The sequence below is a fragment of the Monopterus albus genome, unplaced genomic scaffold (assembly GCF_001952655.1).
Source record: "Monopterus albus unplaced genomic scaffold, M_albus_1.0 scaffold50.1, whole genome shotgun sequence".
In the NCBI taxonomy this organism is placed as follows: domain Eukaryota; kingdom Metazoa; phylum Chordata; class Actinopteri; order Synbranchiformes; family Synbranchidae; genus Monopterus; species Monopterus albus.
Genome location: NW_018127930.1, coordinates 5,169,961 through 5,183,028, shown reverse-complemented (window position 1 = coordinate 5,183,028; position 13,068 = coordinate 5,169,961). Strand labels below are relative to the sequence as shown.

The following is a 13,068-nucleotide window of genomic DNA, read 5'->3' as shown; positions in this document are numbered from 1 at the left end:
GAGAGGAGACACAAAGTTAGTAATGTGTAATGGTGGCATATAGAAGCATAGGGAGAGAGAGGAGAGGGGAGGAGAGGAGATCAGAGCAGAGCAGGAGGGGAGGGTGTCTATTATGGTTATACGGTTTCATTTTTTTGAGTAGGTGTGCATAACAGCCATTAAATCCTTTATCCTGCTCATTGCTGATCACACACTCCTCCTCAGAGTGTGCTGTGTCGGCTGTTCAAGTTTTGTTTAACACTGCCTCTATCTCTTTCCTCTCTCTCTTTCACATTGGTATATGTGTGGCCTTCACTGTTTCTTTATCAATCTGTATGCTATCCCAAATGTTTTAATCATGTCCTTTAATACTGCTGTGTCAGGTGCTTAAGTTGTACTTGATACGGTATGTATTGCTCTATCCCCACATGCCCCATAAACCTGGCTAGCCAGAGTGAATGATGACAAGGCTGGGATGTTAGCCAATTAGAGGAGAGGCAGTAATTTATGCAGAGTGTTCCACATGGCCGGAACAATGGGAGGCTGTGGAGGTTAGATGGGTCATACTCGCACAATGGTCTATAAATCTGTTTGGCCAATATAAGAACGTCATTCTGTCACCCTCAGAGTTAAGACAGTGAAAGTATCCTGCTGTTCTTGTCAAGGGGGGGTTCAACAGAGACTAGGCAGCTAACTAATGTTAGGGGCCGTGCAGTAACCATCCTAACCGACTGTCAAAGTTTCTCAACATAAATTTCTTTTAAAAGCTCAGAGATATTAGAGAAGTACTGTACTGTGGTAAATGGGAAAACTCCAGTGCATTCTTTCCTAAACCAATTTACTATACCTAGGTCCTTAATGGCATTTTTTCTATGTGTCTTGGTATCAATACTTAAAGTGATTGACTCATTAAGAAACGATTAAAACTGCATTACATATTATCACCTTATAAAGCAAACAGATTTTTATTTACAAATCCAGCAGGCACAAGGTAGCATTAGAATTCATGTGGAGTCATGTTTCTGTTCACTCGATGAATGTAGGTCCACTATTCACTCTTTTTAGCTCTGTTTTTGTTCTCTACTGCCTCCTGAAGGAAGTATGTGTCTCATTAGCTGCTAATTGCTTCACTGTGTTCACTTGCTAATAACTAACCTTTTCTTTCTGCTGTTTAATACTGGGAAGACATAGGTTAGCTAGGGCTACATGCTGCAGCTGGAAAAGATCTGGATTAGAGCAGTAAGTCAAACAAAGAGTGAAGTTTTTGACCTGGAACCAAAACAATGAAATGAAAGACGCTAAAATGCTCCGCTGACCTGACAGTTACTGCAGAATCAGGTGACAGTTTTTGACCTGGAACCAAAACAATGAACTGAAAGACGCTAAAATGCTCCGCAGACCTGGCAGTTACTGCAGAATCAGGTGACGGTCCCGTAGTCTAGTCACTGTAGTCACTTTGACCTTTATTTATGTAGAAATATCTGTTCGATGGCATTTTTCTCAGCTCATTATGCTCAGCAGGGTTGGCTGTCTTCACCCACAACACTCCCCAATGCCCAGAACTGCTGAAACAATAAATGAACTAATCTGTGACAGTAGACACAGAAAGTGGACACTTTTGATGATCAATTATTACATTAAAATCAGGCAAAAAGAATTATATCTTCCATTTTCCTTCATAAATTGAATATCATTGGATGTGGAACTGAGAAGCCAATTGATTTGATGGTATTCATCATGACCACAGAAAGATAAAAAAAAAACAAACAAATGTTGTAGCCATGTTGTCCAGTTTTGGATTTTCTGGCTGTAGAGACATATCTAGGAGCAGTTAGTCCAAATCTAAGCAACAAAATGTTTGACAGTCATGTCTTGCTCCAGCTTGTAGACTTGATTGGTAGTGGAACTGCTCAACTTGTGAATGAATGATTGATTAATTTATAATATACTGTACATGCAGTGTGAGGATCAAGAAAGGAACTAAAGTATTATCTCTAGAGCAGTTTTCAGATTCTGAGTTTTTTGAGACATTTTAGTCCTTTTGAGGGTTGCTTTAGCTGGCTATGACATTTGTAATTCATACTTCTCAATATTAACTTCTAGCACTAAGATTTGTTTTATATTAAGATTTGAAAAAGTCCATCACATACTAATATAAACAGCCTGTAAACTGTTAACAATCAGTACATTTTCTGCTGCCTCAGGCTATGCATGAGATTGTTTTCTGATAATAAAAAAAAATTCTCTACTTGTGGTGGTCAGGCTGGTGGAACGAACCACACCATGAATCATTTATAGTTTTCCACAGGGGACAGCTGTCACATTTAATATGTGAGTACAAAAAAAGCATAGACTGCATAAGAAATGGTTCTCCTAAATACTGTGGGCAGTTACTCTCATTTTAATGTCACAGATACAATGTTTTATGGACTTTCAAGGGTTATTGTGGACCAGATTTACATGTTCAGCCTCTTCATTCTGCCAAGGTGTGTCTGTTGTTTGACATGGTACATTTGGAGATACTTGCGTTCCTTTCATGATATTTGTGTAAAATAAATATCATGAGGCTACATTAGTAGAAATAAAACCATCAGTCAGTGGTTACTAACCTTTTCTTTGCTAAAGTAGACCCTGGTGAAACAAATACTTCAAGGCAATTGCTATTAGCATGAAAATGTTAAAGTCAGCATTTAGGAGAAGTAGCAGGAAATAACTGTGTTTAGCAACATTTGATCACCTGAATGAAATTGTGTGAATTAGTTTTACACTTACAGTATGAAAAAAGTGCCTGCACACTGATAAAACAACGAAAACGCTCTTCATATGCCAATATGTAATTTGAAGCTATAGTATGTAACTTTTCTTTCAAATATTTTTGTTTTAGATGCTTCAAAACTTGTCTTAATTTAGAGAGTTGCTGTCAAAGCCTGCTGTGACCCAGACTCACTGAACAACACTGGCAGCAGCACAGAGATATTAGCTTCTAAATGTTTTTGAGGGGGATTGAACTCTCTAACCAATCAGATAGGTTCAATTATTTCTGTTTGACCAGCAAGGTTTTGTTCGCATTCTCATTTCTTGTAATTTCATAATAACAAATATCTGAAGAGCTGGGCAGAGCGTGGTGGAGTGGAGCAGGGAGAGGGTGCACTGGGCGGAGCAGAACGGAGTTTTACACTTACACTTGCCCTTCTTTTTGACCTCTGTCAAATGCATTTTGATTAGTCGCACTCTTGGCTTTACCATGCTAGTTAGCCTTGTCTTGGGTGTTATGCATTTGAAGACAGATGTTTCTAGGTCATTAAACATCAAAAGATGGATTTTCAGATGCATTTGATGATAGTTTCATTTAATGTTTGCACACTTTGTGATACTTGAAAAACACATTTGAAATATTAATTCAGATTCCTTGTTGCTGATCAGTCCAGACAGAACTGAATCCAGTGCAGAACTCTAAATCAGTCACACTTGTTTTATGACTGCTGTCAGTCCCTCTTTCTTCTTCTTCTTTTAGTTTTCCAGCATCTTAGCATCAGTTGCTCCCACTACTCAGAGCCACAAAGAAAGAAATAGATTAGAGTTGCATTCACAAGAACATACTGATGATAAAAATTCATTCTTAAGGGACTGAGGAAAACAGGAGTTTTGTTGCTTGTCCTGGGGCTGAAAGCAAACTCTTCTGAACACACACACATACACACCAAAGGCCAAAATTAAGTGTGTTCACACATATGCAGTGTATGCACACTCTCTCACTCATGCTTTTGTAGAAGCCTGCATCACCCAAGGCAGCTGGCAACGAGTTTAATTTTTTAGTGTCCAGCAGCAGTGTTTTTTCCATTAGACCTGATGTAGTGTCCACACTATAATGGACCAGAAGAAAGGCTGTGTTAATACACACACTGGTTTATTATATCTGGAGTGTTCTAAATCTCTTCTTATCTTTTTCTTCTCTTGGATATTTTCTGTGTATTTGCATGTGTGTGTGTTTGCAGATTTTCATTGGAGAGGTATCCATGTATGTGATGAAATCAACAAGGGAAGCTCTCCTGGCCCAGGAAAAAACCATTGTGACAGGAGAGTGTTGTTACCTCAACCCCCTTATCCGCCGTATCATACGCTTCATAGGTAAGAAAGTTATCATGTCAGATACTCAGAACTGCTCTAAGGCTGCTCATATTGAACATAACAGATAGATAACTCAGAAACATACACTGTCATGAGTAAACATGCTCCCACACACATCACAGTTTGTTTTCATTATGATTTTACCCTTTATTAAAGGTGTAGTTTGTAGGATGTAGAAGAATTTATTAGCAGAAATGGGCTGTAGTATGCATAATTATGTTTTCATTAATGTGCAATCACCAGAAAATAAGAATCAATGCATTCTTTAGCTTGTAATGAGTCATTGAGGCAGCTATGTTCAGCCACCATGTTTCTTACAGTAGCCCAGAACGGACAAACCACACACTGGTGCAGATTTTGCGTTTTCATGTGGAAGTAGTAGCTCGGCTTTGGAAACAGTTGAAAGACAAAAAGAAGTAGTGTTAGGAATGAAAGGAAGCATTGTTGTGAGTTTAAGATCTATAATTTGAATAAATGGAGTATCATAGTTAAACTTTAGCCTTCAGCCTTCTTGAAAATTACACTGCAGTGAAGTGAGTCGTAATTAGCCTTTGCTTGGTCAAGTCAGCTACACTTCTTTTGTCCAGTTTGTTCTATATTTACATATGTATGCTGTGCAGCAGCTGTGAGGGGTGTTTAGCACGATGTATGAGAGCTTTGCTGAACATTGCAATCTGCAACTTCACCACTAGATGTCACTAGTTCACACGTGCTGTACCTTTAAGTCAGCAAAAGCATAAAAATAAAACGTATTGTTATTGCTTATTTTAAATATATTGAATAAAATGTAAAAATTTCATTTTTCTCCAAGTATGAGTGATATTTTTAGTTACATTCACAGTTTGTATCTCATGAATTACACTGACCATTCAGAGTTAAAAACAACTGGTTTGGAAGTGCTGGTAAAACACTGCTCATTAGAGTGTTACACACCGGAGGATTGTGACAGCAATCTAGTGGAAGCAGTGGATTTTTACTGAGACAGTGACTATTTTGTGCCACATTCCCATAAAGTCCCACCAGCATTTGCCTGGTGCTTCACCCCGCTGCAACTGCAGTGGACTGGAAGACCAAATTACGGGCCATTTCACTAATTCAAATAATTTCATTCAGTTCACTGCAAAGTTGCATACTCACTGACTGTATGGTTTTTGTTTTGTAGCTAAATGATCTTGCTTTAGTTCAGTATTAGAATATACCGTATTAAGTTTAAGTTCTGGAGTCAGCTGTTATATTCAGGACAAATAGCTCAGTAAACCATGCATCTACAACATCATGATTGTATCAGTAGCTTTCACGGTTATCAGATAAACTTTTAACATACTGAATATCACGACTGAGCTGATAGTTGAAGGTGGACACTGTCAGTCACCTGTGAAGGGAGCTCCAATGCAAAGAGTTACTGATTCCAGTGGCAACCCTGATGGTTCAGAGATTGGAGATTTGTTATGTCTCAATGACAGTATAAAATGGATTCACCACAGAACTAATTTATCCTACAAAGGACAAAAAGAGGGTGACCCAGGAATGACAGGATCAAAATCACTGGGATCAGCTATTTTTCTGTCATGTCAGAGACGGATCGATGGAAAACATTGATGGATGAAATGAGAAACAATGATGCAAGGGTATGGATGGCAGGCATATATTTTAAATACATAAAAGCACCTAAGCATCCTTTAAATCACAGCCTCAGGACAGTTGTTTGCTTGGCAGATGTTCTTGTGCAAACTCAATATATTGTCTTGTGTTTTGAGGCAAATTTCTACTTTTCCAGTAAATTGGATTACCTGCTGGACTTTTCCTGGCATAATCAGAACTGTATTATTCATTTTTAAATAATTCTCTTCACTTTATAATAACACTCATCAGCAATTCATTAGGCAATTAACATTGTTTATATTTGTATTTCTCTCAGATTTGTGGGATTATTTAAGTTTTTAATTTCTTACTCTCCTGCTCCCTCCCAGGTCCTCTCCTCTCCACCCTAATTACCCGTCTCTATTTCTGTGTCCCCATGCCCCTCACAGGCACCCAACCCCTCCCTCTGCCCCCAACCTATACCCATCATCCCCAGCCCTTTGCAGGGCGAGAATTCAAAGCAGAACAATTTCATGGCTAAGCAGGCCACATAATCACATAATCAGTAGTCATATTTCACCACAAAACACATGCATTGCAGATACTCACTGGTCAGGGTTGGTGAGCTGAAAGTGTCATTGCAATCGTTTATATTACATACTGCTTTATTTTCTGTGTTTCTCTGTTTCATTTTCTGCCTGGTGTCCTCTGTTCTTTACTTCTGATTTAACTTCATTTGGTTCCAGCATTTCTCTTCTGCTCAGTTCTCATGTCTGTACTGATGCTAGATTCATACTGAACTGTAAAATAGACTGAAATCAAAAACTAAAACCTGTTTTATCTATATTTTGGACTAAGGCTGGGGATTAGTGACAAAAAAACATGCTGGTGTAATGTAGCTGTAAGAAGATTTGAGACTAATGCAGCTTCATATATCATTATGAACACTGGAAAGACATTACACAATCAATACTATTCACATTCAAAGTTCAGTTCCTTTATTTGATCATTCAAAAACTATCTACAGTGACTATAAATAATTATTCTTTTGCAATAAAAAAATCTTCAGGGAATGAAGGTAATATTAAAATTAGATATTCTGGGGTCTAATGACAGTTGGGAGCTTATCTGCCAGCGCTGGGAGCCTGATAGTCACAGGCCAGTTATAAGGTGACTGCATAATAATAAGTCAGAACTGTTTGCAAAGCATTTAATGCTTTGTATTTGTGTCTTTATTTGCTGTATTTTTAAGCTTTTATATGATGAATTCTCACTGTGCTCCATGTGTCTGTGCACCCCACCCCAGGTGTGTTTGCATTCGGTCTGTTTGCCACAGATATCTTCGTCAACGCGGGCCAAGTTGTGACAGGAGGACTCTCCCCCTACTTCCTGTCTGTCTGCAAGCCCAACTACACTGGTACAGATTGTCATTTGAATCACCAATTTATCATCAATGGCAACATCTGCACTGGGAATCCTGTTATTGTGGAGAACGCCCGCCGGTCGTTCCCATCTAAGGATGCTTCGTTGAGTGTCTACTCTGCTGTTTACCTGACGGTGAGAAAAATGCACATGGACATAGGGAAGTTATTTCCTTTTTTTTTTTTTTTTTGCTAGTTCATAGTTTTTCCTTTAGGATTTTAGAACAATTAAAAGAAATTAAACTTTTTTTTTTTAAATATTGCTTTGACATATAGTACACATTACATACACACAGTACATTGTGAGTCTCACAGTGTTATAGTGCCATGCTAAACTGGTGGAGTACTTATTTAAATTCAAGTATTTTAAGCACTGTAATGCCTCACCATATGTTGGTTTAGCGTTAGCTGCAAACGACTGAGGACACTTACAAGGATCAAACTTGTCTCCCTGCTGGTGCCCACGTATATTAAATTAAAAATGTCATGTATTGTAAGTGTAAAGGCTATGCATGCGTGACTGTGTAAGAAACACAGCCTGTATGAAGATATTAAATTCTATAACCGTGATGAACAATTGAGAATTAAATACCTATTCATAGCTGTTGAACTAAAAGATATGACTTGTATCATGTACAGTTTGTAGTCTAAACTGCTGCAAACCCTAGTCTGTGTAAATACAACCTATATAAAATAATGGCTATACCCTATACACAAGTACATATAGTAAATCCCTTAAAATGTCTCTGTAAAGAAAGTCATAAAATCACAACAACCACTACCACGGGAGTTTGATTTCAGTAATTGCTGCAGTACAATTTTAGTCTAGACTGATGTGTAATTTACAAAGGCTCTGAATAGGAAGACATATTTGCTGAAAATAGGGGCAGCATAGCTCCCTTTGATGGAGGAACTGTCAAGGAGGTTTCTTGAAATTGTCTTGAGAATGATTTCATACAAGTGCTGGGTGGGTTCAGGCATTTTTAGAAAAGTGGCTGCAGGAGCACATGAAGAATGGCTGTTTGAAGAGGTACTCTTTGACATCGGAGTGATGGAAGGGCTCAGCTGCTGAAAGGGGAAAGAGAGCAAAAGTTCAGATTTTATCAAGAGGAACAAGAGGAATACAAATAGAGATTGTCGATGGAAAAAAACTGGTGCATACAGGTACCTGTATGGTGTCTTGAATGGCATAGGAGGAGATACTGTAAAAGCTCAAGAAGTAAGAACTTGGGCTGATGTCTGAGAATCTTTTTAAAACTAAACGTAAGAGGTTTTCTTATTAGGCTCATCTTGTAATCTTTTATTCTCTGTATTCTCTGTGGAAAAAAACCCTTTTGTTCTGGAATGTTCTTTCACTCATATGATGCAAGTTTTTGACATCTTTTCTAACTTTTTTTTATAGTGCAATTTAGGTATTCTGCTGTCACAAAACTTTTAAATATTTGACTCACTTTCTGTGGGAGCATCTCCAGTTGCTCTACATGAGACATGCCTCAGTTTTTTCTGCCTTAAGAGAGGAATGCGGGCTATTGTTAATAGTTTGAGACGGAAAAAAACAAAAAAAAATTGTACATATTTTCACATATTTGGTTTACTCTAACATCCCTACTATTCTCCTTTCCAGATGTACATCACCAGCACCATCAAGACCAAGTCCAGCCGCCTAGCCAAGCCTGTGCTCTGTCTGGGTACACTCTGTTCGGCCTTCCTGACAGGCCTCAACCGAGTCTCAGAGTACCGAAACCACTGTTCCGACGTAGTGGCTGGATTTATACTGGGGTCAGCTGTCGCTCTCTTTCTGGTAAGAACAATGGAGGAGCAGAAAGTTCGGAGGGAGCATTAGAGGAAAAGACAAAAAAAAGATGATTATTTTAAGGAGTATTCTGGTTATGACTTATACTAACAATAATTTTTAGCTTAATTTTGTAACTGACCGAAACCAATAATTAAATGATGAATTCACACTGCAGTCTTTACTAAAACCTGTAACGGTGGGTTTGACGCCATTTTCAAAGTTCAAGATTTTACACATAAAGCAAGTGAAAGGGGGCAGGACGTGCTGTCTCTTTGCTGTCCTAACCCTCTCTATTACACTCTGCTGTCTACAGCACTTCTGTTGTTATTTCAGCTTCTCTGCTCTGTGTTGTCAAAGTACATTCTGTAAATTAGCCCTGCCTGCCATCTAGTGAAGGTTATAAAAAGCATTTTTAGAACCACAAGTTGTCATTTCAAACAGCCAGCCATGAGGAACTTCTCAGCTACTGAAAGTTTGAAACTGTGGCTGCCAAACCATCGAGGCTGCACTGTTTTGCGCAGAGAGAGTGGGACACAGAAAGAGTAAAAACCAGGGTCAACATTGATTTGGCTTTATGACGTGGACAGGTTTAAAAGCAGCCCAAAGGACTAAATTTAATACAGGTGTGATGTTCTTCGCTTTGGATGCAGTAGCTTCTACAGCTAATGTGTTTGTTCTTGAAACATCAGTGACATAGCATAGTCATGACTTTACCTTTGTACTGACTCAGTATCATTTTAATTTGGGAGAATTCGGAGCTTTGTGTAACATTAGTGCTTTTTGCGACATTAGCAGTAACCAGGGCATTGTATTCGACTGACAAATTTTTTCACTAGTCATCTAATACTAGCTTCAGAATGGAAGCTGCATTTTTTACAGTTAGTCACAAAACATTGCATCCATAGTTTATGTCGTCACTAGGTAACAAGACTTGAAGGGAGGCGCAAAGAGTAGTTAGGAGCAGCTTATGGTGTCAGTTTGAGTTTCATTAGACCTTCTAGTGTCTAAAGAGAAATTAGGCTGCTTTAAAGTCATTCTTTGATGCAAATTTACACGATGTCCTAAAATTCTTTTACACAGCAGCTTTTTAGTAACTCCTTCTATTAATTATTGACAAGAACAAATGCTGACTGGAGAGCTCACATAATGTTACATTAGCATCAAGTGCAATGGGCTCATTTGGTGCAGAATCTAAAAGAGCAGTTCACGAAGAGGTGATGGGCGAGAAGATGTGAAACAGGATGAAGCAGGGTTTATACTGGGCTTGGAGTGGGTTCAGATGCAGGTGAGTTTGGATTGATGGAAGAAGTTGAGGACACACTGGTTGATTGGAGGAAAGAGAAGAGCAGAATAGATACTGAAGTGGCATCTGGATTTCTACTGAGTTCAGCAGTCACTCTGGTTTCAAAAGAGCACAGTGAGGAAGATATAGAGAGACCAAAAAAGAGAAGAAAGTTGCTGGAAATGTTTATTTTAAATAGTGGTTATGTTTAATCCAGAGATGATGGAGGGAACCAGTGACTCTAGTAATTCTGTACACTCGAGGTAAGGGATCTTGTTATCTGTCTTATTAACACAGCTGTCATAACAAGGGATAAATTGTGCAGACAGGGCTTCAAAAGTGTCTCAAGATCAGTCTCCTGTAATATGCTGTCACTTCTACTGAGGAGTGTTTAGAGCGTAATGATTACAGATGAAACATCAAAGTTGATTTTGGGTTGAAGTTGGAAATCCATTTAGGAGAAGCAAATTAAAAAAAGACTTATTTAACACTCTCAGAGACTTTATTGCTGGTAATTACAACTGGGCCTCGAGCATCACAGCATGAAGGAGTGTGAACGAGGGGAGAAGGAGGAGGAGACGTGGAGGGAAGACTGTGGAAAGAATAAAGCAGATTTTTTTTATTTGTGCATTGGTTGCTGGTGGCAGATTTTATAGCTTTATGATTTAAAGAAAGAGAACCAGCTTTATGACGTGGGGAACTCGCGTACAGATTGTGAATTTATACTGTGGCAAAGACTTCTACAGTTTGCTGACCCACAGGTTACATGGCAATTGAACCAACATGTGTTTACACCAACAATATATAGCATTTGATTTGCAACCTGTTTGCAGATTGATAATTGAGCATTAGGAGGGCATCTTAGGGCCACAGAGGCTGTTAATGTGATGGTAGGTTTTGTTTGCAGTAGGAGCTTACAGGTCACCTTGGTGAGTAGAGTTGGTGGCAGTCATTCCTGATCTTGTTTTTGCCATTATGTTGTGTACTTTGTTGGTAGAGGGGATCTAAAAGCCAATGATCTGCCAGTGCTCATTTTCAGCTTTTAATAGCAAACTGTTATCTGAGAAGGGTTGCCTCACGTCTACACATCGTCCTGATTAAGCTCATGAAGGTCTTGTCATCTGAGAGTAGAGGCTGTTTGATATACTACTATCTTGAAAGAAATTAATCAGTACCAAAAGAGTGTAAAGCAAATGTAGCTCGGATTCCTGTGCTATCAGCCCTGACAGAGAGAAGATATGAACGAACTCATCAAACAGCGGTTGCTGTTAGACCTAAAAGAGGTTTGTCCCCTGCCAGCAAATTGAAGCATCAGTGTTAGCACTTGGTTGAGGAGCTCAAGAATGATGGTAGAATTCTAAGAAAGGACACGGAGGCATTTGCTTGATCCAAGACAAGAGGAGACACATCTGGACAGGTCTGATAGAGGTGAAATGTTTTAAAAAACAAAATCTGAAACTTTTCACTTGCAAAATCCTAAATTCTTTACTTTGTAGAAGTACCCTAGGCAGCAATTACAGATTCAGGTCTTCTTGGTTAAGTGTCTACACACTTTGGACACCTGGATTTAATATATTAGCATCTTATCCCAGCCTTTTTGGCAGTTCCTGTCAGATTGGATGGGAAATGTCAGGTCTTTGCACAGATATTCTCTGGGGCTTTGGGACAGTCAGAGACTTGCCCCGAAGCCCCATCAGAGCAGAGAATCGTTTTCATCATGCTGCATCTTACATATAACACAAGCAGGATGATTATAGCTTAAAATAAGTTCAATTAATTATGTCATGTAAAAAATGAGCAAAAAGGCCTAATCAACTTAAAATATTGATTTACTGTGATGTATATTTTTGTAAAGTTTTTCTTTTTATTCTTTTGTTGAAACTGAGATGTTGGACAGTCATCCTCAGATTCAGGCCTAGAAACTGTGATTCATTCATTTCTTGGCACAAGAGAAGTGCTGTCCATGGGCTACCACAAACCTAGAGCATCCTCCAGGAGTAAATGGCCCTCCTTCGTTTTCTTCTTTGCCAGTGCCTCAGGGCATGGTTTGCCTGGGGGAGGGAGAGGAACCCCTCAGGCTGCCTTTTTTTTTTTTGTTTAACTTGTCCAGAAATGCAGCGGCTTTGGTGGCATCTGAACTGTTAACAGACTGCTGGACAAAAAACAGAGTTTACAAGTAACTGTAATTTACAAGAACTTTAGCAGACATATAAATGAAGATGCAAGGCATCGGTTCACTCTGCCATGCCCCAAAGATGAGTGGCTCTCCACTGACATATATACTTTATATTATAGCAGTAATTGTTCTGAAACTGAAAATATAACCACATGTTGCCAAAAAAACCCTTAGGTGTTCTTAATTTTTTCTCTAATTTTCTGTTTTAATAAAAAAAATAACATTTTGATTTTATTGATGTTCTCTTGTAATAATAATGTAATACCCATGCTACACTGAGGTGTACCTACCGATGACTGTTGCATATTTTGTCTGACAATACATTGAGGAACCACATGTATACACACAAACCTAAGCTCTTCCTCTTTTGGAGGCTGGAAAATTGCAGAACAGTGTGAATGTAAATATTATTTAAGGTATAAAGTCTTTATCAAGGCACCATGTTAGCAGCAGCCAATTTGTTGGTTAGTCCACCACTTTGGACCAGACTGAAATATCTCAACAGCAACAACATTGTCTACCTAGCTCGCTGTTCATCTTGGTCTGTCCTCATAATTCACAGGGTGTATGTGTTGTAAACAACTTCAAAGGAGTCCACAGTGCAGCAGTTAAACAGAAGACTGAAGACTACCGTGGCCTGCCTCTAATGACCTTCCCCCGCGTAGAGAGTCCTCTGGAGACCCTCAGCGCACAGGTAGCCAAAAAC

General features: G+C 38.9%; 1 protein-coding gene across 3 annotated transcripts in view; it reads left to right on the top strand.

The window, feature by feature from the left end:
- Nucleotides 1–13,068, top strand: part of plppr1 (phospholipid phosphatase related 1) — a 37,294-nt gene that overhangs the window by 22,271 nt on the left and 1,955 nt on the right. For all 3 annotated transcript variants that reach the window (XM_020601186.1, XM_020601185.1, XM_020601187.1), the window contains 4 exons: nucleotides 3,975–4,107; nucleotides 6,995–7,245; nucleotides 8,734–8,910; nucleotides 12,925–13,056. In XM_020601186.1, coding sequence (XP_020456842.1) covers nucleotides 3,975–4,107; nucleotides 6,995–7,245; nucleotides 8,734–8,910; nucleotides 12,925–13,056 — 693 coding nt within the window. The remainder of the gene's footprint in view (nucleotides 1–3,974; nucleotides 4,108–6,994; nucleotides 7,246–8,733; nucleotides 8,911–12,924; nucleotides 13,057–13,068) is intronic.